General features: G+C 49.0%; 1 protein-coding gene across 4 annotated transcripts in view; it reads right to left on the bottom strand.

The window, feature by feature from the left end:
• Positions 1-22,500, bottom strand: part of LOC126578432 (gamma-aminobutyric acid receptor subunit beta) — a 72,606-nt gene that overhangs the window by 14,811 nt on the left and 35,295 nt on the right. For all 4 annotated transcript variants that reach the window (XM_050240982.1, XM_050240983.1, XM_050240981.1 and 1 more), the window contains exon 7: positions 7,911-8,048. In XM_050240982.1, the coding sequence (XP_050096939.1) occupies positions 7,911-8,048 (138 nt within the window). The remainder of the gene's footprint in view (positions 1-7,910; positions 8,049-22,500) is intronic.

Raw genomic sequence — 22,500 nt, 5'->3', positions numbered from 1 at the left:
GATTGTGTGTTTTTGTGTAGGTTGCGTATGAAGCGGATGATCAGTGAGAATGTACGAATGCTAGCCCTGATTTTATGCAAATCTTAATATAACGCCCTACCATACCATGATGTATGTCCCTAAAAACAAACGCAACTCACTTCTGCTGCCACAAAACCGCACAAAAGTGACGACCGGCAGAGGGAAAACGGAAAAAGTGAATTGCTTGAACAGCGCTTAAAATAGCTACGCCCTTCAGACATATGGCGGCCACCATCAGTAAGTAAGATTAAAAAGTTCCTTAATTCCAATCGGTTGCTACTCCCTTCTAGCTTCTCCTGCTGCTTCACTGCAGGGCACTGCGGAGCAAAACTAGGAGCCAAATAATCCTTTCAAATTGCTGCGGTTAGAGTAGGCTTAGAGCCCTCCCACCCTGCCGCTTGCCGCACCGGTATGTCGTTTGGTTTTCTTGGCCTACTTAACTACTGATGACGTTTTATGAGATTTTTTTATGTTTTTTCCTCTCCGCATCCGCATCCCCATCCGTGGGGAAGGTTTTTTGGAAAACTCTTCCTCTGGTTTTCGCCTGCAGCCAGCAAACCCGAGAAAGTGAGTCACGTAATCGCACACGAGAGCGTGAGTGAAAGCGGTAACCGCTTAGCAAAGTGGTTCTGGCTCATAAAATCGGCTTTTAGGGGAATGTGGTTTTGCTTCGCCAGAGCGAACAGCCAAACAATGACGAGATAATACGTTAATTACAGTAACAAAGAAAAACCACAATACTCCCAAACCCCACCCAGGGGAGGCAGATGAGGTAGCTCAGCTAGCTGGTTCAACATTAATCAATAAGCAACCGTCACCGATATCATTATCCTTTGGACTAATGGGAGGTTGAGCCGCATGGGGAGATTTGCCGATCGACAAACTGTTGAAATCCGTGGAAAGCGGAAAATGAACCTCTTTGGAAAATGGTCCTTTTGCAGGAACGGTCAATCAAAGGAAACAAACAAGAAGACGGTTAGCAGAGGTGAAAATCGAACACAAATACGGACGTTCCAGTTTTCGCATTCTATGCAGTACCCAACCCCTATATCTACTCGCGTGAAGGCATGATGAGGTAAGCGGGGGTCACGATTACGATTTGCTCTATTCTAGATTGCTGATTGAAATGACGAGGCGGAAGTGGTGGTGGTGATGGTGTAGGTGTGCGAATGGCGAGGGGATGAGCAGCTTGCGAGCTGTGCTGAGCGAAGTTGATCCGAGGTACGTACGTTCGCGCACAACCGTTCAACTTCGTCAACAATCAACAGCATTCTACTATATATATATCTTATGTAATCAAAAAAACCCGAAACATTGTCCTGTAAATGTTTTGGATGGAATTGCTACATTGCTAGAGCTAGAGTTTTTGCGTTCTGCTCGTCCCTTTTTCGGGGGTTCTTTAGCTATTTGTAGAGTACATTTTGCAGCAAAGGGGGGGGGGGGGGGGGGGTGGATCGGTGGTGTTGGAGGCTCATCTTTTTCTGCTCTGCTTTTACTTCCTTCTCTCACACTATTCATGCACCCGAAAGACACAAACACACTCACTCATACATGCTATAGTCACACATACGCTAGAAATCCTGTTCCGAGTGCAAACTGGGGTCTAAGCTGACGGACTTTTGGGCCAATCGGGGTTAATTAATCGAAAGAGTAACCGAGGAGTAGAGGCGTAGATCCTCATCCAATTTTCACTAAAAGATTCGGTGCCAGTGGTGAGAAGAAGGAAGGAAAGAAGGGACACTACACTAACTGGCCCCACCTCGTTGTCTGCATGGCCACTCCGAAGCGGTGAAGAAGTAGCAAGCAAATTAAATCCTGTCCCATTGCAACTGCACAACAACAACAACAACAACAACAGCAACGATTGCTTGTTGTATCCGATCGGCTGGTCCTACGGGGCCCTGTCGGTCGGTCGGTCGGTCTACCAGTGCACACGGGGCCATGATTTGATCTGCGGCTGCTACTAGCCCGGGAAATGGGAGGTGGCCTCAGAGGAGCAGGAGTTCAATTTAGCTTCCACCGTATCGCATCGCACAAACTGATCGAATTGACTATCAGTTTTGGGATCATGCAGCACTCGGAAGACCCGATTGCCTTGCTCCGATCTGAGACTGTGATACCGAGGAAGGGAATCTCTGAGGGAATCGGAACTCCTCTAGGGGACCGTTTCTGGGAACAAACTCTGCTAACACCCTTTTGCACGCATTGCGGTACTCCTTCGTCTACGCTTCGCTACGGTGCCCTTTCTAAACTACTCTCCTTCTTTCTCCTCCTTCTCTGCAAAACTACTCCTGAGGCGACTACTACTTCCACTAACTGACTTCAAACTTCAAACATCGGACACGGACACCGTTCATTGTGCCCGTAGTGCTTGATTGAGGCAGCAATTCCTTCATATCCTTTTTGGGGGTACGCTTGTTCTTTGAACGCATTTTCCTCGTATTTAACTATTCTTTTCGATTCCGATTCCGTGTGCGTTTTGTGGTTGTTCGTGGGTTCCATAAACCGATTGTGTTGTGGGTTATTCTCATCGATACACACCCAGGCATTGAGATCATTGGTCGCGGCTATCAAACGCATTATTGGCTCTTTACTCTTGTTGGAAGGGGGCAGTGGGGTAGAGAAGATGATGTGGGTGTGGTGTCGTTTTCCCTCCGTTATAGCTACCCGTCGCAGCAGATGGAATAGTTTGTTTTTTTTTTTTTCGTGGGATGTTTGGGGAATGTTTGCACAACAAGTCACTATTGCGGACTCTAAACGTCCAAAAACCCAAAAATGGCAATGCCATTGTTGGCCATCATTAAGGTGGTGGTGGCTTGGAGAGAGAGAGAGAGAGATGACACACGTGTCACAAATTGGTTTCGCGTGAAATCAACCTCCGTGTGGTCGCTGGTACCCTTCAGGGAACCGCCCATAAGCCCTTGAGCTGCGCTAATAATTATGATATTCTGGCTTGCGAGGCCGTGCGACAGAATGTGTGAAGAATGATTGATGGTTGTGGTGTGATGACTGGTCAGAAATCCGCGAAGGGTGGCGTCCAAAAATGCCAAAACTCGGACACGGCCAGCACACGCAAGGCGACCAGCACACCAGGAGCCGGACCTTCACACCTGAACGCCTTCCAGTGGCCTGTGGATACTTTGTGATCGTCGGTGGAGAAAAAGGGGCCGCACCGACCCATCGCACACTCAACGACAACCGTCAAACGTTCGTAGAAAAGCTGTGGCTTGATGAAGTTGACGTTTGGATTTGCTTTCTCTCGCCTCAATCGCCTACTCTTAGCGAGCGAGGCGGAGAGCAATCAGCAATGTATTTGTTTGTGTTTGAAAGAGAAAGGGAGAGCAAGGGGTACAACAGGAAAAAAAACCAAGAATCAAACACTGCACTTACCTGGACCGTGCTGCTGTAAAGGGGCGATCAGATAGCACTGTTTGTTTGTTCGTTTGTGAGGTTTTGCATGGGAATGTGTCTCCGTTTGAGGAACGCACTTGTGCCTGAATGAAAGTAATGATTAGACGCACTGGACCACAAAGCAAATGGCCAACCAATGGTGTGTTTCGGGGGCCGTCTTCGCGAAACCAGCAGACTGATGGCGACGAGACCGTCGATTAATGAAGGGTTGACACGCATGGCACTTGCTGGCCCGTGTGGTGGCCCGTGTGGTGGTTTATTCTTTATGCTTTTCGCCGCTCTTTTTTTTGTTGAGAGTGTTTGTTTACAAAGAGGATGACCATGAGACGCACCCCATGGAGATAGGGTGCTGCTGGGCGAGGGATCCCATTTTGCGCGAACCGACCGCTTGACCACCGACCCAAGGGGCGTTATATGCCCAGCGGGAGGTTCAGGGGCACGTTCATTGCGTGACAACCGCCCACAGCGCACTGCGCGTTGGCCTTTTTTCCGTTTTAGTTGTTGTCGTTGTTTTTCCGAGGTTGCTGCTGCCCAAAGGTGTTGACCTCTATTGCTCGGTGAGCCGCGAGCACAAGGATTCTGGCTAGATTATTCAAATGATTTGCCGGCCCCCGTGGGCCATTCCGTGATCGACTGTTTCGAGCCATCCAGTCCTGCGGTTACCCGCGGGCTGCCTGTCTACTTTTCAATTTATTTTTTTGTTCCTTTTTCGGTTTCCCACTCGCCATCGCTCCCCCCTCCCGCTTTGTGAGCCACCATCTGTCCGTAACGAGCGAGCCGCCTGCCATCTCATAACGTGCCTCACCTTCTGGTGGCCTCCCGGTGACGATCATTATGCGTAATGAAGGTTGTCTTTACGCCGCCCCACCCACCGAGAGCAGCCGGCTCAAGGTTTTTGGGGGGGATTTCGCGTGTTCCTCACGCATACACAACGTGCTCCGCCACCAATATACACCGTGGTCATGATGGTGTGGTGCAAAAAATCGGGGGAGAATAAAAAGAAAAACAGGAAAATCTAATTTAGTGCCCATTTTTGGTGGTCCATTCGGTGCGGTTCCGCAGTTGTTTGGTGGTAATGAGATTTCCAATTAATCGCGCGGACGGACGCCCCTCTTCGTGGTCTGACGTCGCGCAAAATGGCGGAATTATGAATGCCCCCCCGGCTTTTTCGCCCTTCGACCAGATCTCAACACCCCGGGGAGGCTCACTGGTGGTGAGTCAATCTTGGAATCTTGTAGCGCCTATGATAAAGGTCAACTGAAATTAGATTTTTCGATGGAGAGCCTTCGTGATCATCATCATCATCAGCAGCAGCAGCAGCAGCAGCAGAGAGAGAGCCTCAAAAGGACATATCACGAACGTTACGAAAGTCGTTTCTCGATAGAAAGTCGATTAGCATTAGCCTTTTTTGGATTCGGTTCCGGGGGCTGGCCCACCGTTACCAGACCGTGGCCCCAGCTGGACATTCCGGAAATCAAGTTATCGGAATCGGTGCTTTGTTTTGCGATGCGCTTGTCGCAGCAAAACGCACATAAACACGTCAATTCGATTCGATCCGAGCGATCAATGGTTGCTGGTTAACTGCTCACCCCGAATTACGCCTTATCAGGGCGGGCGCGTTAGGATGTTTTCCGATAATTCGAATCCCTGTTGTGCTGTGCGATATCGCGCGATAGCAGAGTCTGCTGGCGCTCTACCCAGCCTTGCCCTCCAGTGCCCTTTGAAGGCCGCTTGATGGCCGACCCGCGATGGCGAATAAATTTGGTTTAACGATTCGATTGTCGTCGTCGGGACCGATATCGTGCTCGTTAAATTCTGCTGAGAACGCTCACCAGGGACCGGCAGATGGGGGGCGTTTTGATGGGGCAAAGGGGCCGAGTGAGAGAGAGAGAAAGAGAGAGCGAGAGGGGGCTGACCAGAGGATGAAATCTATTTTATGCCACCACCCAAGGGTGGGTGGGCTGATTCGGAGATAGTTGTAATTTGTGGCTTTCACGCGTAAAATGCTGATCGAAACTGATGTGAGCGAGGCGAAACCAATGCTTAAACCTCTCTCCGGGGGCGTTCCGATTGATCCGATGCTACCGGATGCTAAGGGGAGAGTGGTGGGCACGATGGACCGGAACCGGAACCGGAATTGAAACCACCGGAACCGTGCAGCTCCGTTCGATCCGTTTTGTGCGTCCAGCATCATGCGCCGTCACTCGTCAAAGCTCGGAACCGTTTGGAGCAATGATGAAGGCCGATCGGTCGATACCGGCCAACACCCAACAATGACGACGACGATGATGATGATGCCTTGGTGGGTGGTTGGGGTAGTTTTCCAATTTTGGCCCGCAGGTCCCTTCCACTGCGCCCATGACATGATCCCCGTCGACTTTTCATCGACTTTGCCTGCTACGGAGAGTCAATCAGTGCGGTGGCCACAGGTCCTTCGTCTGCTCTTGACCCCACGGGCACGTGGATGTGCGGGGAGATGTGGGTATTTTTTTAATGAACCTGTCAATCCGACTCCGGCTAGCGAAATGCTGCTGCTTCCGGTATACCGCACGTCATCGGCAAAGTATCGGCCAGAAGCGGCCTGTTTGCCCTGTCGAAGCGTGAAGTGAAATGTATTCTTCTGGGCTCTTCGGTGTACATGTCCTTTTATGTGTGTGTGCGAGGGTATCTCTTTCTCTCTGCTCCCCTCCCCGGGTAGCTGTCTAATAGCGTCTGCATCAAATGACGCGCTTGTGCGCTGATAAGCGTATGAAAATAGATCCGTAGCGCAGCGCTGCTCCTGCAGCTCCTAGCATTAGCCCTTTCCCGTACACCCGTAAATGGCGTTAGCTGGATTGTTCAGGATTTGATGGCGAGGTCAGACCCACTCGGATACAATACAACAGCGCAGACGAAGCAGATGTGGATGCGTGGTGCGAGAAACTGTCGGAAAATCGAAGCCCCGAAAATGGCAGCCCAATCGCGCCAGCCCCCTCATGTTGATATGCCAGATGTTCTACCTCCAAAGCCTGCTAAGTGCTCAACAAGTCAAACAACAGTGGGGAACGAACGTACCCTTTCCGGTAGAAGCAAGAGCAGAAAAGGGAGAAAAGACGGCAAAGGAAAAGGATCCCGCGAACCTCATCAGATCGTGGTGGTTGTTGTTGTTGTTGTTGTTGGAGGTGAGGTGCAAACCAAGAAGCCGAGAAACATGTACAGCCATTAAGGCACAGTAAGGCATTCTGCGCGCGTCAACACCGACGCCACGGAGAATATTTTCTAATAATCTAGCAAGCATGGATGAGTGATGGTGGTAACAATGAGCGATGAGTGAGAACAAAATGTGGGTTTGTATGTGTTTGTGTTTGGATTTGGGGCCAGAGAATGCTGTTGAACTGGCATTCTGGCGATGTTTGGATTCCTTAATCCTACGGTGAACATTATCTAGCGGTAGTAACGATCATCAACGAATCAACGGATACTTGGGGTGAGAAAGGGGGGGGACCGCCAAACAACAAAATGAAACAGAGAGTATAGCGAGTGACGAGGTAAGATCGCGGTGACACATACATCAACCACAATATTACCGGGCCTGTTGGGGTACGGGATTCGGATTCGGAAACAAGGATTGGTTTTTTTTCGTGTGAGAAGATCGGCATTAGCAAAGAGGAACTGAAGAAACATTCACGGTAAGGCAAACCGATCGTACAAATTCAGAATGAAGGGGTGTGTGTTAGAGGGTAACATGGATGGTTTATGCTTTCGCGATCGATTAGTTAATGAGAGAGTGAATCAGAGATCATTGGAGATTTTAGGAGGCAAGGCAAGGGGATGTCATGATTGTGAGGATGGCGCGAGCAAATGAGGAAATCTGAGGAGAAAATATAGTTGGTAAGGGAGTGGAACAGGATGTAGAGAGTTGCTTCAATGTCCACTAATTCAGAACGGACCAGAATATTTTTAAATGGGGGAGCAAAATACTGATGCACTTTTTGTTATTTAAGGAAATTGTAATTAATCAATGCATTATTGATGCATGACAAACAGAAAAAAGATAAATATAAGACCAGTAGAGCAAGAGAAAGAACAAGAAACCAGTTAAAGAGCCTAGTTGGAGTATCTGCTCCTGGATTATTGGTCGAAATACTCTGCAATCTATTCAAATTTGAAGACATAACTAACTATACTATAGGGAAGATTTCACTCTGTGCTAATGTGGAAGGTTTTTTGAAAACAGCTACAGGCGGTTCGATTGGTTCTTCGCAGGATTCTAAGGGTGTTCTTGGTCCGGGGAAGGTTCGGAGGATAATAAAAGATGAAATGAGTTAATGAGACAGAGAAAGTGGAAGAGAAATACATATGTACGTATATGAGGATAAAGGTAGGGAAGAGAGAGAGAGAAAGAGAGGTAGAGAGCGAAAAGGAGGGCGAGAGAGAGAGAGAGAGAGAGAGAGAGAAAGAGATTTATTTAAACAAAATCGGTGACCGTCTACAGGTACCTGTTGTGAGACTGATCTCCATCGCACGTTGTCGGTGTCCCAAAACCTTAAACTGAGGCAAAGATACTTCGCTCGAGACTCCGACCGAGTTGGGGCCTTCGTTCCATTTGTATCGGATATCTCGCATCGTGTAGCCGACTACCGTAATCGTGGCGGTTTTCGGGAGGTACGGGAGGTTCGTTTTTTTTTTGGCGGCCGTACGGTTCGTAACGGGGTTGTTTGCGATCGCCCCCCGGGTTTCAACCGATTTTTGCAATTTTGCAGCGATGGCGTGTTTGTTTTTTTGGTGTTGGGAGTTGGTGTTAGAAAACCGCGGGGTGTAGTGCCGATTGTTGAGCGTGAGGTTAATTTTTAGAGAAGGGGAAGAAATAGAAAGGGGATCCCGGAAGTTGTTAGGATCGCAGCACGATCGGATGTTGTTTCGCGATGTTTTTGGTATGGGGAATGAACCATTCATTGGTTCCGTTTGTGTTTTTAATCCGTACCACGGGAATTAGTGTGTTAGTTTGTGTGTGAGAGAGAGAGCACGGAATTGATGTAAGGGAACGCGATTGACCGAAAAATGTTCAATTTGCGAATGAAACCGGTGTGTTCGCGATCGCGCACCGCATCAGGGAAGTGGTTGGTATTGGCGGTTTTTATGCGTAGAGGGTGAATTGGGGACAGAAAAGAAATTAGCGAAAAGGAACCAAAAAACACAAAAACCGGAAAATGAAATAGGAATGACACAAGCGACAACAACACGCCCCCGACGAATATCGGTTGATGATCGTTCCGGTTCCGAGGGTGGTGGTCGTGAGGTCGCGAACATCATCACAACGTGAAATCGCGAGATTAAAAGGGAGCCGGTGCCGGTGGTGGTCGGTGGTGGTTTTTGAAGTAAAGGTGGCAGAAAGGCGGCGGCGTAGGCGGCAGTGGTGGCGGCAGTGGGACCGATGGTAGGCACCGGTTAGCAGTGTTTTTTTTTTTTTGGTAGCCCCCGGGGACGCAAAATGGTTGTTCGCACGCCCAACGCCAAAACATTAACAAAAGGGTTTTTACAAGGGGTTGGTTGGTTGGTTGGTTTGTTGATCGAAGGTTCAGTTGTTTTCCGTTGTGCACAACCGCACACGAGATCAATTACACAACATACAGACACACCCACATACAACCACACGCATACATACAAACGTACACACATACAAAGACGGGCAGTTGCGGGACGCGATCGAAGATACGAGACGATAAACGACGGGAGACAGAGAGTGTTGGTTTGTTTTTTGTTTTTTGGTTGATGTTTTTTTTGGTAAGGATTTCGTAAATTTTCACGTTTGGTCAAACCAACAAATTGATATCAAGATTAAGAGAGAAAGAGAGAGAGAGAGAGAAAGAGAGAAAGAAAGAAAGAAAGAGAGAGAGAGAGATTCGTGGATTAGAAAACAATTCGATTACGGACGCCAGCGTGGTAAGTGTGATCGTTCTTCTTCTGCTTGCTTTCTGTTTTTTTTTTTTCTTTGGCGTGTTTGACTTTGTCCCAATCGTTTTTTGGCACCGTCTTTTTGGGTGCCCGTATAGCGTACTTGTACTCGTAGTTTCTAGCATTCGCGTTTGTTTTTCGTTGGGCGTGTGGTACTAGTGGATTGGTGTTGTGGAGACGTTTTTTCTAAGTGTAAAGGGGGAGGTGAGGGGGATGGCCAGTACCCAGTTTGGCACAGGTGAGTCCACTAGCGCGGCCACTAGCAGCCCCTACTATGCAATCGCGAGCGAGCGTTCGATTCAGCGCATATTGCGTGTCAAAGAGACAGAGGAGAGAACTGTTGTTGTTGTATTGCAAGTATCTAGTCTGTTTTCTTTCGCTGCTTCTTGGTTTCCTTCCATTACCACAGCTGTTCCATCTGTACAAACATCCCGCCCCTATCGCGCGATCGCATGGGAAGTGTTGTGTTCTTGGTGCTATTGAAGCAGTTGCTGTTGTTGTTGTTGTTGTTGTTGTTGTTGTTGATGATGATGATGCTGTACTTGAAGTGCCATACACAGCAGGCAGATGCGGCGCACTAACCACTGACCTACTGTCCCTAATATGCGCCGGGGACACTCTAGAAAGTGTGTGGGCGCGCGTTCGTTTGTGTGAGGGTAGTGTGAATGTTTCTTATGGGCAACCGTTTTCGGAGTGGGAGGAGAGGTGAGCCACTCTACGCGCGTTGGCAGTGTGAAGGACGTATGCACCTACTGCTGCTGCTGCTGCTGCTGCTGCTGCTCCTGCTGCTGTTGATGCTGCGCTGCTGTTTGTTGGGAGTGCTGGAGAACGGACAACTGAAGGAGACTACTTACAGACCGAAGGCGAAGAACGAGAACACAACAATGACACCCAACCGGCACCACCCTACCACGGTACGGTGGCAAATCATGGTTCTTGGTTCCATCATCATTAGAACGGTCAAGGTTGCACAGAAACAGAAACCGTCGCACAAGACAGGACACGGGTTTTTGCTTGTTGTCCTCTCGCGCACGGTCATGTTTGTCTTTTGCATCTTCTTGCACAGTGTGTCTGTTTGTGTGTTTAGCTTAGGCCCAACTCGAGAACAACGGTTACTCGTGCTCGACTATATGCGTGTGTTCGCACTGCTGGGCTGCTAATTGGGACGGACGGATAGGCGGAGAGTGTATTGTGTGTTATCCGTTGTTCACCGTTTTTTGTTGTTGATGTCGCGAGGACGGAAAGCACTACACACTACCTTGACCCGTAAATAGTAAATAAAACAAACACACGGATGCCTATTCCTGTGCCATTTCGAGTGTTTTCCTCTTGCGGAAGGGAGCGACCTTTCAATCTAACGCTGCACACACGGTAAGCTCTTCACCGGAGGATGCCGGAACGCTTTTTCTGTTGTGCGCTCGACACAGGTAGAACGATTGTTCTGCTCAGGTTCTTCCTACGTCACAAAGGACACGATCTCTGGTCTCTGGTAATCATGAACCAGCCGTCGAGCGTTAGTGCAGCATAGAAGCTACAGGATTTGTATGGAGATGGAGCATATTATTTGCAGAAAATACAGTTTAAGCCACATTCTGCTGATGTCGTAGCACATCCAGTTACAATTACAGGGAAGAAACGAACGAACGTCAAAGGTACCTCATACACGGTGCAACGCGATGTTGATTGCTGCAATCGGAACGTCAGTCACACGATAAGGAAGCGCCAGCATAAGATGGAGTATTCCGGCGGCAAAGTGACAAAAGCGAACGATGAACTGTATAAACACTTACAGAAAAAAACAAAACACACATACGCGCGCACGCACACATACATTTGCTATGTTGGCGAAGAGAAGAAGGAGGTGGAGCAGAAGAAGAAGAAGGAGAAACGGAGAACGATCGATCGAGAAGCACTGGGGGCGATCAACAGAGGAACGGTATCGATCGTGGATTGGCGCCATCTTTCCACTAGACCCCGAAAGGGAAGAGGGCAGTTCGTGAGCTTCGATTCACTTTGTGACCGCCGTCCAAAAAGGAGAGTGGACGATTCCGTTTTTTTATGTTTGTATGTGGTAGCACGGAACAACGGCCATTGCAGACTGACTTATCGTCCTTCGTGGTGGTGTTGTGTTTACAAATCATAAGAAAACATACCTTACACATCACTAGATTAGACAACGAGAAAAAGCGTACAGCTGAGCTGAAAAATACCTCGCGCTTCCTTTTGCGACGCGAAGCCACCTCTTTGTGATACAAATCATGACAAACCAAGAAAAGAATAACTACACCGATCCGAAAAGGGATCGATACGATACGGAAAACGGAATAACGAAATAGAAAACAGAATCTGGCTGGCCAATCACTGGCGTTACTGGCAATCGGCGCATCTGGCTACACACGGGCAAACGGGGCCCGTTTTGCAGGAGTTTGTTTGTTGCGATGGGGTGGGTGTGGGTTGGAAAATAAAAACGGTAACGGAAAACTATTTTCCCAAACTGGCAAACGGGGAGCCGTTCGGTTGCAGTTGCAGTGTGATTTTTGCCACCCTTCTTTGTCCAATCGCGGTGTGGCTGCTTGCTACTGCTTTTTTGGTACAAACACGTATTATAGTGGTGGTGGTGGTGTTGGTGGTACTAACTGGTGTGTTGCAAAGAAAGAAGGAAAGACAAAAGAGAAAAAAAAAACCGGGAAAACGCAAAGAAAACCATGTTGACCGTGGTGGAAAGTGTAGGTCGTCTTGCGGAAGAGTTTGGGTGTTTCGCGTGGAAGTGTAATGTGTTTGCTGAAGATTTGCTAAAACATGAAACACGCGTGACACTGGTGGTAGTGATGGTGTGTTTGTGTGGTTGATTGTGGTTGGCAAACCATTGAAATGGGACGCAGGGCTTAAGTCGTTTGGTAAAGAGTAGAACGGGGAGCGAAAAACAGGATGCAACGAGAAATCGGGACAGAAAGTAATGTCCACGCTTTGGAAAGGAAAATCAGCAAACTGGTGAGCTAGTTTGGTTCGGTGTGAGGGAACAGAGAATGGAACAGACCGATCGAGAACCGACCTATTCCAACACAAGAACACGGAAAATGTGCCACCGACAACGCGCACAACACAGTATTTTTTTTGGCACACAGAGAGTTGTGTTGGCTTGGTTGCGTGCTGCTGTACTCGTTGCAGGGAATGGCGGGAATGTAAAAAAAAAAAAACAGGTATGTTGGTGTGTTGGCGACTTGTGAAAGTTTAGCCGTGTCGTCAGCATTTTTGCTTCGTTCCGACGGACGTAACGTGGACAACGGAAATGTGGAAGCAGATTAAGGAGATAGAAAACAAATCATAGCGATCGGTGTGAGTATTCCGCGTGTATGTGTGTCTGATTGTGTGAGGATGAACATTGAGAAAATTATATAGATAGAGTGAGGAAAAATGGAAACCGAATGATTGTTAAAAGAAACACGATAAACTCGGAAAGAATGGAAAGGAAAATCATAACAACACTGTAGTGTAGAAAGAGTAAATTCACACACAGAGACACGCGAATGGCTAAGACAGTGACACAATAGACGTGTAATTAAAGAGGAGCGAGGGGCACAGTGGAACCGAAAACCAAGTGTAACACAACCGATCAGGAAGGTAGTAAAAAGGGGGTGATATATAGAAAAGTGGTTGAGAAAATGTTGATGAATGGTTTAATGATGACAGTATGAAGATGATAATGACGAGTTGGTAGTGTGTGTTATTTTTGTTATTTTTTTCATTTGTTCATTTTTTTTTGCTTTTGCTTTTGCTATTCATGATGGGTACCTGTGGTTAGGTTAATTTCGGTCGCCCTCTGCCTGTGACCCAGTACTCTAAATTGTGGTAGCTCTACTTCTCTGCTCATTCCGACACTACTTAGGCCGTCTTTCCAGAAGTACCGGATATCTCGCATCGTGTAACCGACTCCAGGATGATTGTGAAGGGCAAGTGTTTTCGTTCACCCCACCGGAACCCGCGGATTGCGACCCGCGGGAGGGCCAGGTCGAGTTCAGTTCAGAGGCATTTGGCAACATCAGTTCGCGTAACGTGTGTGGTGCGTGTTTGTTGTGTAGGTGTGTGTAGTTGTGTATGTGTGTTTACCGACGAAATTTGTTGATAGCAGAAAAGGTGTGTGGCAGGTGTGTAGTTGATCGAGAGAGAGAGAGAGAGAGTAGAGTAAACAGAACGCACGAAAGTGGATGCGATGTGTATTCGTGTGTGCCGTGTGTGGTTTAGTGTCCGGCGCGAATGTGAGCATATGACGGAGATCGCATCGCCGGTGGCGTAGTGATGTAGTAACCGATCGAGCGTAAACCATAATTCGATGAACGCGACGCGACGATGGATGGAGTGTTTGTGATGCCACACGACGGTTGAGTGTTTGGTGTTTGGTGGTTCGTTCGTGTTTCATGTTGAGCGAAATTGCGAGCAAATTGCAGTTGACGGTGGACACCATCAGGCACCACCAAATCCGAGCCGATGAGAGAAAGAATCGAAAGATAAAACGGAAGATTATTGACGATGGCGCTGACGATGGGACGGACGGTCGCTGGCATCCTAAGGTGAGGCAAAGGATCGTCGGGAAAACAGTCAAGATGATAGGTAGTGGTAGTTTAGAGTAGGTTAGTTAGTAGGAGACAGTACAAGTATCAGCTACATCAGGCTATTGCGAACGTTCGCTCGATCGATTCGTTGAAAGGCTTCAGCTCACAGCTCAGAAGCAACGCAATATCAAGAAGTGGTAATGAAAAGAGCAAATGAAACTGCAATCAAATGCTGAATTGGAACAAGAGGGAACCGAGCGAAGACGAAAGGGATGGGAAATTGGCAAAAATTACTTCAAAAATTAACTAAAAACCATCCCCCGAGCCCTGCGCTATCATCTGTTGGATTCGGAACAAAACGCCGAGAAGTAAGCGAATGTTGCAAATGAAAATCGAACAATTTGCCCTCTCGGTCCCTTGTCCTGGTGGCCCCTGGTAAATTAGTTTTGTTGAATTCAAATTTCTTAACGAAACGAAAGGAAAATAATGAGCTGCAGGAGGGGAAGGAAAAGTTTCAGCAAAATGAATCGAAAATAGTTTCGGTCGGAGTTTTTGACTCAAAGTCAGCGTCCAGTGTCGCATCGTCGCGCGCGCGCGACGGAGGATCTTATTGCAAATCGATAAGTAGTTCGAGAGATCCGGGAGCCAGCAGCTGGAACTGGCGGACTGGCAGCTCCTCTAGAGAGGACCATTGAAAAGTAAATGTAAGTTTTCCTCTTTCCATTATCCACTCTCGTAGAGAATAGCCAATATGGAAATGGGAGGAGAAAAACAAACTGATTCAGACTGGATGGTCCGTAGCTTTACTTCTGGTTATCCTTCTTTTTTCATGAATTTCGATTACCGTACGAACGACTGACGCACGAGTCTAGCTGGAGCGTGGTACAAACTGGATCAAAAAGGTGAGGTTTTCCAAAGTTTTCAGCACCTTCAACCTTTGAAAAAAAAGAGAGGTTCTCAGTTCCTAACCCTAATACGATCAGTGACTCGGAAAACGGAAACACGTGGCCAACTCGTCTGATTTAGGGAAATTAATTACAAATAGACAAGCTTCCTGGGAATTTGGACACCCGAAAGACCGGACAAGGTAGCACCATCAAAGGAAAAGGGGTGGCACCGAACTCCCGCACATAAAAAGGAAACAAAATGAAAAAAAACGGAAAAAGGCGCCCAAAAAAAGGGAAAAGTTCGGCCACACTACACATCAACTGATCGTGCTGATGCGGGCTTAAAGAAACGAATAAAATAACGAGGTAGAAGAGAACGAAGAAGAAAGAAAGAGAAACAAAAAGTAATCGCACGGAATGGATGCTTTTCGAAGTGGCGCATAAAAAAGATGTGAAGAAAGCAACGCCCCGCCCGGGGGCGGGCTGGCGGTTCCCGGTCGCCGATAGCAAAGTTTGGTTATTTGTTGATGTCCTTCCACCCCTGCCTTTCTGTGCCCCGCTACAGGTTCTTACTTTCCGAGGGGGTGGAAAGCAACTAAAAAAAAAACAAAAACGTAAAAAGAAAAGAAAAGAAAAGAAAAAACGATCAACACACAACCCAACCGGTAACTAATTCGCATCTCCTTCAAGGGGTCTCCCGTTTGGCTATTGATAAATGGTGCGCGAATTTGGGGGCTCCTCCGAAACGAAACGTTCAACCGTTCGAAACGGAAAACTCGGTAGCCGAAGCAGTATGTTGTGCTGTGCTATGCCCGGACGAAACGGCGGAAAACACGGACCACCAGCGCGATAGGAAAGGGCACGCGGATAGCGAACACAAACACACTCAACATGATAAATTATGCAAACCGGAGACGCACACACCGGAATGGAATGGGTGAAAACCGATACAACGAACCGGTCAAACAAACACGGACCAACGAGAGAGCCCTGCGCAGCATCCTTCTCCGCAGCCAACGCCAACGTCCGCTTATGTCGGTGGACCAGAAACCGGAAGCGGAAACGGAATGAACCCCTCGAAACAAAAACGGATGAATTAAATAAAACCAGCACCGGCCCGAACTGGACCGAGGCTCGATAGCGCACGTTCGGTCCGCTGTGTCACAAGTTCGAGTTCGAGTTTCGTTTCTTTTTTTTCCTCCGCCCACCTCCCATTTTATCACATCTTTTTGTTGGATCGCTCGCTCGCTACTGCGGGGTTTGGCGGCCGAAAACTTTTCTATTTGTCCCCCGCTTCATCCCGTAGGGAACGGTCAGGACCATTAAATAATGATAGCGAGCTGGCCGGCCCGGGGAAAAGTGCGTTTGGCTTTTGGTGATCGAGCGAAGGCAAAGTTTCGGCGGCCGTGAGCCAAGCGTAGGCGATCGGTAATGCGAGGCGTGGGGTGCTCTACTCAAGGGACATAATGTTTCGTATCATGTGCAAAACGAATCCATGTTGCAGTTCAAAGGCGCATATAGAGAGAGGGGGAGCTTATGGTGAACTGGTTGCAAATGGGTCTAGTATTGCCTAAAACTGTCAGTACACGATAGCAACTTTCAGTTGCGCTAAACAGTCGTTCGCTTGGCGTTAACTGTCATGTTATGAAGTAGAGAAGCGAGAAACTTTAACAAAAGATGGGAATCTTTTTGCGAAAATGGTGCAACCAAGTCGTTGAACTTGACTTCTTACTTAAAAGATATCATTTAAGCTACCGATGAATTCCTTTCTTATATTTAGTTAAGAAACAGGATCATTATCAGTCGGAGAAAACAATGAAGATACATAGCTTGAGGAGCAAGATAAGGTATGATGTCCATGACAGGGCTAAGGGTCCACGATTGCGATGCCCTACTGATCCCTCGCGCACGTAATACTGACACACTACACTGGCCAAAAACTTTTCAAATTACCCATCCAATGGACGTTCTTCATCTGAGTGGAAGAACAGAGAGAATGAGAAAGGCAAAGTCACCGTTCTGCCGTGCCGACAGACACCTAATGCTGTTTGCAATTGAATTAAGCAATTGAGCAGCTGCCGAAAGCCGTAAAACCATCCGGTGCAGCGCTATACCCTATGGTCACACCTTGGTGCGGGAAAGGAATAGCTTCCTTTTTTTTATCTTTTCATTATCATTCCCATTTCCAAACGGGCCCAAACGGGCTGGTGGTGATCGAGGAAACAGTAATTCGTTTGGCAAACATTTGAATTGGCAAAAGATGGATCTTTTCTCCAGCTTCCGCCGAATGATGTCACTGTTTGCCTTGGACCCACTGGTCAGTGGCCAGTAATGGGCTAGCTCTAGCACCGCCACACAGACACACACGTGACACTCCGGGAAATGGATGGCATTTCTTTGACACACAATGATATGCTCCCCAACTACCAGGGAGCCTTTTGGGTGGCTCGGTGTCATTGAGCTGCTTGTTTAAGTTTGGACCCCGGAGAGCCCCCACCCGTGCGGGCTCAAGGGATGAGGTGCGGAGTGTGGCCCAGAAAGGAGGCATCGGAATCTTTGATGGGTTCCGGCAGCCTCGGAAACCATCTTCCGGTCCAAACGAGCCAAACGAGGCAACGAGGCTCCTGGGTGTGCGGACGACAACGACAACGATTGGCATTACGTTCCCGGGGTAGGAGGCACCACAAGGGCCGTGGAGGGGTGTCGGAAATTGCTTCTAACTTCCACCGGCAGCGGCCCAATGGCCAATGGGAGAATGGAAATGTTTGAAAGAAGGCTGAACTGAATGTGCTGGCGACCGAGAAGGCGACGTGCCAGGAGGATACTTTGGTATCTTCTTCTCTTTTCGCTTCTTCTTCATATTCTTCTGCTTTCACTGCTGTCTTTTGCCATCTTCTGCCAAAGAGTGGCTTCTAGTGATTCCCGTACCATCATCATCGTCATCATCGTCGTCGTCACCGTCGTCGTTGTCATCCGTTGTGGAAGGTCTGATCAGGTGACGACAGAGCATGGCAGAGAGCGATAATGATGGACGACTGATGGGCAGACGGAACATCTGTGTTCCGGGGGGTGTGCTAGAGCGATGCGTGTGCTATGTTGGCACTCACTGGGACGCTTATTGATCCTACGCTTCTCTTACGTCAAGCTCAGAGACAGCCAGTAGCAGCCCCGGTTTCGGTCCACATCTCCGGCTCGGTAGGTGACGCAGCATCAGCAGCAGCAGCAGCACCACGAACAGTGGGCATCATAGCCCTTGTGCATTATGTAGGACATATTTGATCAGTCAATTATCTCGTGCGAGAGCCGAGAACGGAAGCGAGTGGAGGAGGAGGAGGTGGCGGTGGGAGCGGTTTGGCAAACGTTTTCGCAGCAGAGGATAGGACTGCACCGGCCTGGCACCGGATGACAATGGCCACCCAGCCTCAGCATCAGTAGCAGCAGCAGCAGCAGCTCTGGGCAAAACCGGGCCGGGAGTAAATTTATTTTTATTCCCCTCCCTCCCTACACCCTACGCCAAATGGGACACCTCTGAAGTGATGGCCTGCTGTCACTGCGGTGCTGCTGGTGCCTAATACTTTCAATATTCCTCAAACAAGAGAGCTTCCATCTCTATCCAAGAGCTCCGCGTGAGCCGTAACCGTCCTCTCCGACGATGCTGTGTCGGAGTTTGTCGGACTACGGTGCCGTGGTGGCAATAATTCCCTCGACCAACTGCGTGGCCGCCCGACTGCTGGCGTTTGAAAGTTCGATCGTTCACTTTTGCTCCTTAGCACGCGAGCCACGGCCATCAGCATTTCCTTGCGGTAGCGCAGCATCAACGCCATTACCGGAAAGCTTCTCCAAACTTCGCTCGTACATGCGAGCGTGACATTTCAGCTTCCTTTTTTTTTTTTTTTGTTGCGCACAAAATGGCAAAAAGCCTGCCCCTCATCTTCCACCGTTTTTCAGTTTGATGCGCACGGTGCACACACGCGCGCGCGCGCGAATTCTGCTTATGCTTTCTTTTCCTAAATCATAAAAAAAGACACCAGCAAGAGCAGCAGCACCACCGCCAGCCGAGAGCTGGGGTTCGCCCCAAGAACAGTTATGGTGGAGAAGCTCTCAAATGGCACCACACAACACGGCACAGCGTAACATCAGCAGCAGCAGTGGGGCCTTCAGTGCCGTAATCTTCCATAAAACACAGACGTGCCCGTGGGCTCCCTGTGGAAGCTTATGGGCGAGCGAAACCGCCTTGCAAAACCATGCACGCACTTCACGATCCTTCCGCACCGTTCCGTTCCGTTCCACATTCGCTCCAGTCGGGCACCTTGACGGCTTGATTTATGACACCCCTCCTCCTCCGGTCCCCTCCCCCCCACCCCTTCCCACGGAAGAAGAAGATGGCGTGCTGAACGGCCACACTCGAACCAAAAATGGCCGGATGTGTTCGATTTTTGACGCTTCCGCTCTGACGACGGCCCTGGCCCGGGGCAGGAAGGTAGATTTATTGGACCGCGGGCCTTTCCGCGCTTCCCTTGGGGCGGTTCCCGGGATTCTCTGATATTGCAGCAACACATGCCTGGCACGCCACGCTACGCCAAAAACAGCACAACGGGAAGAAGTCAATTTTGCAAACGCCACACCAAAAACTCCTTCTGTTCTGGCAGGGAGCGGAAGAAGCGGAGAAGTGTCTGGTCACCGGGGATAAGTGTGAGAAGCACGGTGGTGGTGGTGGTGGTGGTGGTGGTGATGGTGGCTTTTTTTTTCGGGCGGATTGCCGGCTCGAGTGGACCTTCGGTGGAAACAAGCTGAAAAACGGATCTATGGAGAGTAAAGTGAAGATGCAGGGGGCCATTCTACCATCACTTGAGTCGCGCCTGATAACAGGTAGAGTGGAGTGGTGCAAGGTGTAATAAACCGGAAAGTGCTTCCGGTCGTTAGGGAGTGTGGCGCCAGTGGTAGCGGAGTGGTGGTCGGCTGAAGAAGTCTCCAGTGTGCAAGGGTGCCTGGTGCGTTCGTGTACCTTGCGCGTGGATTGGGAATGATAAAGTTAAATGGTTCATTCGAAGTAAATGGAAGTGAGACGCAGCAAGCGAATGGCCAGGTGTCCGAAATTGGCTACTGCATTGTGGCCACGTATCGGAGACATACGCTAGCCGGAGAGGCCACTCTCGTTGTGTCGAAAGTGTCGCATCGTCGCAGCAAAGCAGCAGTTTTTAGCAGCAAACGTGCAGACGATAACTACTCGACACTATTACTTCACTAACTGGAGCGCGGCCATGAGAGCATTGCCTTCGATAAAGTTTTCCTTTCGATTGTGGCCTTCGATTGAGAACACTCCCATCCTCCCAGATGCTGCATTGTAAGCGTTAGCCACCAACGTCACCGCATCGCGACGGTGATGACGTGGCAACGCGTAAGCAAAGTGGCGAGGAGAAGGAACACCATGATGATGATTATCCAAAGATTGGATTTTCGCGCTTATCGCAGGGGGCCCAGCATGCGCACTCCAGGAGGCCATCCCCTGTTGTGCGATGCCAGCGATGGGCATCGGAGGGCTCATCCATCTTTTCGCTCGCCCGAAAACCGAAGCAAACGCTGCAGAATCGTGGGTGGTGGCGGGAGGGGGCGTGTTTTCACTTTTCATTATACGGATTTTTGCATTAGCAATTCCTCCCCCAAGCCATCCCCAAAAAGGCGGTCGTGGTGATGGTCCCAAAGCGGCCTGTCAAGCGGAAGCGAGGCTGCTTCCGGTGAAGATTGATGACCCGCCTGCCTGCCATGCCAGCCCGCATTGTGCTACCGCCTCATGCTGTGAACTCAATCTCGGCGACCACCAGGCCCATTTGAAAGGACCTCGGGTGTGGTCGTAATGCGGTGATGATGGTTGGCTGCTGTCGATGTGGCAGCACTTGCATGCAACGGAGCTAAACAATACCTGGCCTCCACTGTTGACCACCTTGGAGGCAATTAACATTGTTTCCCTGGGTTATTTATCGATTTAAATCTCTATAATAAACCCCTGATGCAATTTTACCGGCTACCAGGCGTCTCCATCATTGGTTTTTAGGCAACGAAGCTACAAAATTTTGGAATTTCCTTTACTATCTGGCCATGAACACCGGCACCGAGTAGGAAAACGGTAATTTAATAAATCCATCCACCTCCAAATTATGTGGTGAAAAGGCCCGCGAGCTGGCTGATACTTTCTTCTACAGCACGCATGCTAATAAGAGTTTGAGACCCACGCTTTACGGTATCGAACATCGATAGGACACATTTTGTCCGATAATTACGAAAAGAATACAGACTGTGCGATGCAAAGATAGCGAGAGCAAGTAAAGGATAGGCACTTGAGGTGTATACTAAGGCGATTCGATTGGGATGGATATAAAGGAGATGATAGAGTTCCTATCCGGTGCGTATTCCACTGTGAACAAGGCGCTGCTGTTGAGGTCATGTGTATATGTGTTGGGTTCAGTGTGAGTTTGCCTCTGTATGTGTGTGAGAGTGTATGTGATTGCGTGTTTCGGGTAAGCAGCACCGATGCTTGATGCGGTGTAGGAACAACAATGCCAGATGCCGACCAGCGCGCTGTACACTCGTGTACCTGGCACGTTTTCTTGAAGATCAACCTTCCGCGGTTGCTGTAGTAGAGAAGGCGACCGATAATTAACCATTTACGTGATAGCGGATGATGCTAGGGGGGCTCGAGGGGATGAGCAATGAGGTGAGACGAAGTGGTACGATGGCGCCGGCACACAGCAGCCTGTCCGCCGCTGCTTGCAATGCTCGCGTACCCTTTGGGGGCAACAGGATCCTTGGTATAATGCAGTGGAAGCAGCACCGTCTGCGGGATGATGGATGATCAGTAGCAGCAACGATCGGGATGAGGAGGAGGATGATGATGATGGTGATGGGTGGAAAAAGGGTGGAAAACCGAAGTACGCGTGATTCGTGAGTAGTGTTTGCTGAGTGTCTGCGAGTTAAGAGGTGTGGTCGAGGTAAAACAGGAATTGGATCAGCATCGGGTGTTGGTTGGGGGAAATAAAATGGGAAGCGGTTCGGTGGCCATCTTATCCAGCAGAGTGACTTATCCACCATTCGGATCCAACCTGTTCGCAAGTGTTTGTTTGGTGAACGGAAGTGTAGATGGAAGAGGGCTGCATTAAACATAAGAAGAAGATCGCAGCAAATAGCAGCAGACAGTGTACTCTAGGAACCACCGGATTTGAGGAGCTAAAACACGATGACGGTGACGACGTTCAACTAGTCAGAGCACTGTTTTCACGAGAAGGACTTGTTTTAATCCGTAAGCAGAAAGAAGCAAAAGTCGACGAACTGCACAACTGCGAGGAAAAGATAACTGCATGGGATAAACAGACAGAAATGATGCACAGACGGGGATTTAATACTAAACCATGAATCACAGTAAAGTGGTTCGACGAATCCTGTTGATCAACGTTGGTTAGAGTGGACAGGGAGTTTAACGACGATGACTTTACCGGACAACTAAGGACTAAAGAGTGAAAATGAAGACAATACACCCCCTGGGAGCATCTACAACACTTCACAAGACGGACGTCCAATTAAAATGCGCCCCTGAACCTATCCTCGGACCTTGGAACCTTCGCACAGATCCCGCGATCAACAACGGGAACGATCAGTTTGATGCCTTTACACTTCTCCGTGCTGTGGAGTGGGCCAGAGCGGTT

The sequence above is a fragment of the Anopheles aquasalis genome, chromosome 3 (genome assembly GCF_943734665.1).
Source record: "Anopheles aquasalis chromosome 3, idAnoAquaMG_Q_19, whole genome shotgun sequence".
Classification (NCBI taxonomy): domain Eukaryota; kingdom Metazoa; phylum Arthropoda; class Insecta; order Diptera; family Culicidae; genus Anopheles; species Anopheles aquasalis.
This window is presented reverse-complemented; position numbering and strand designations above follow the sequence as displayed.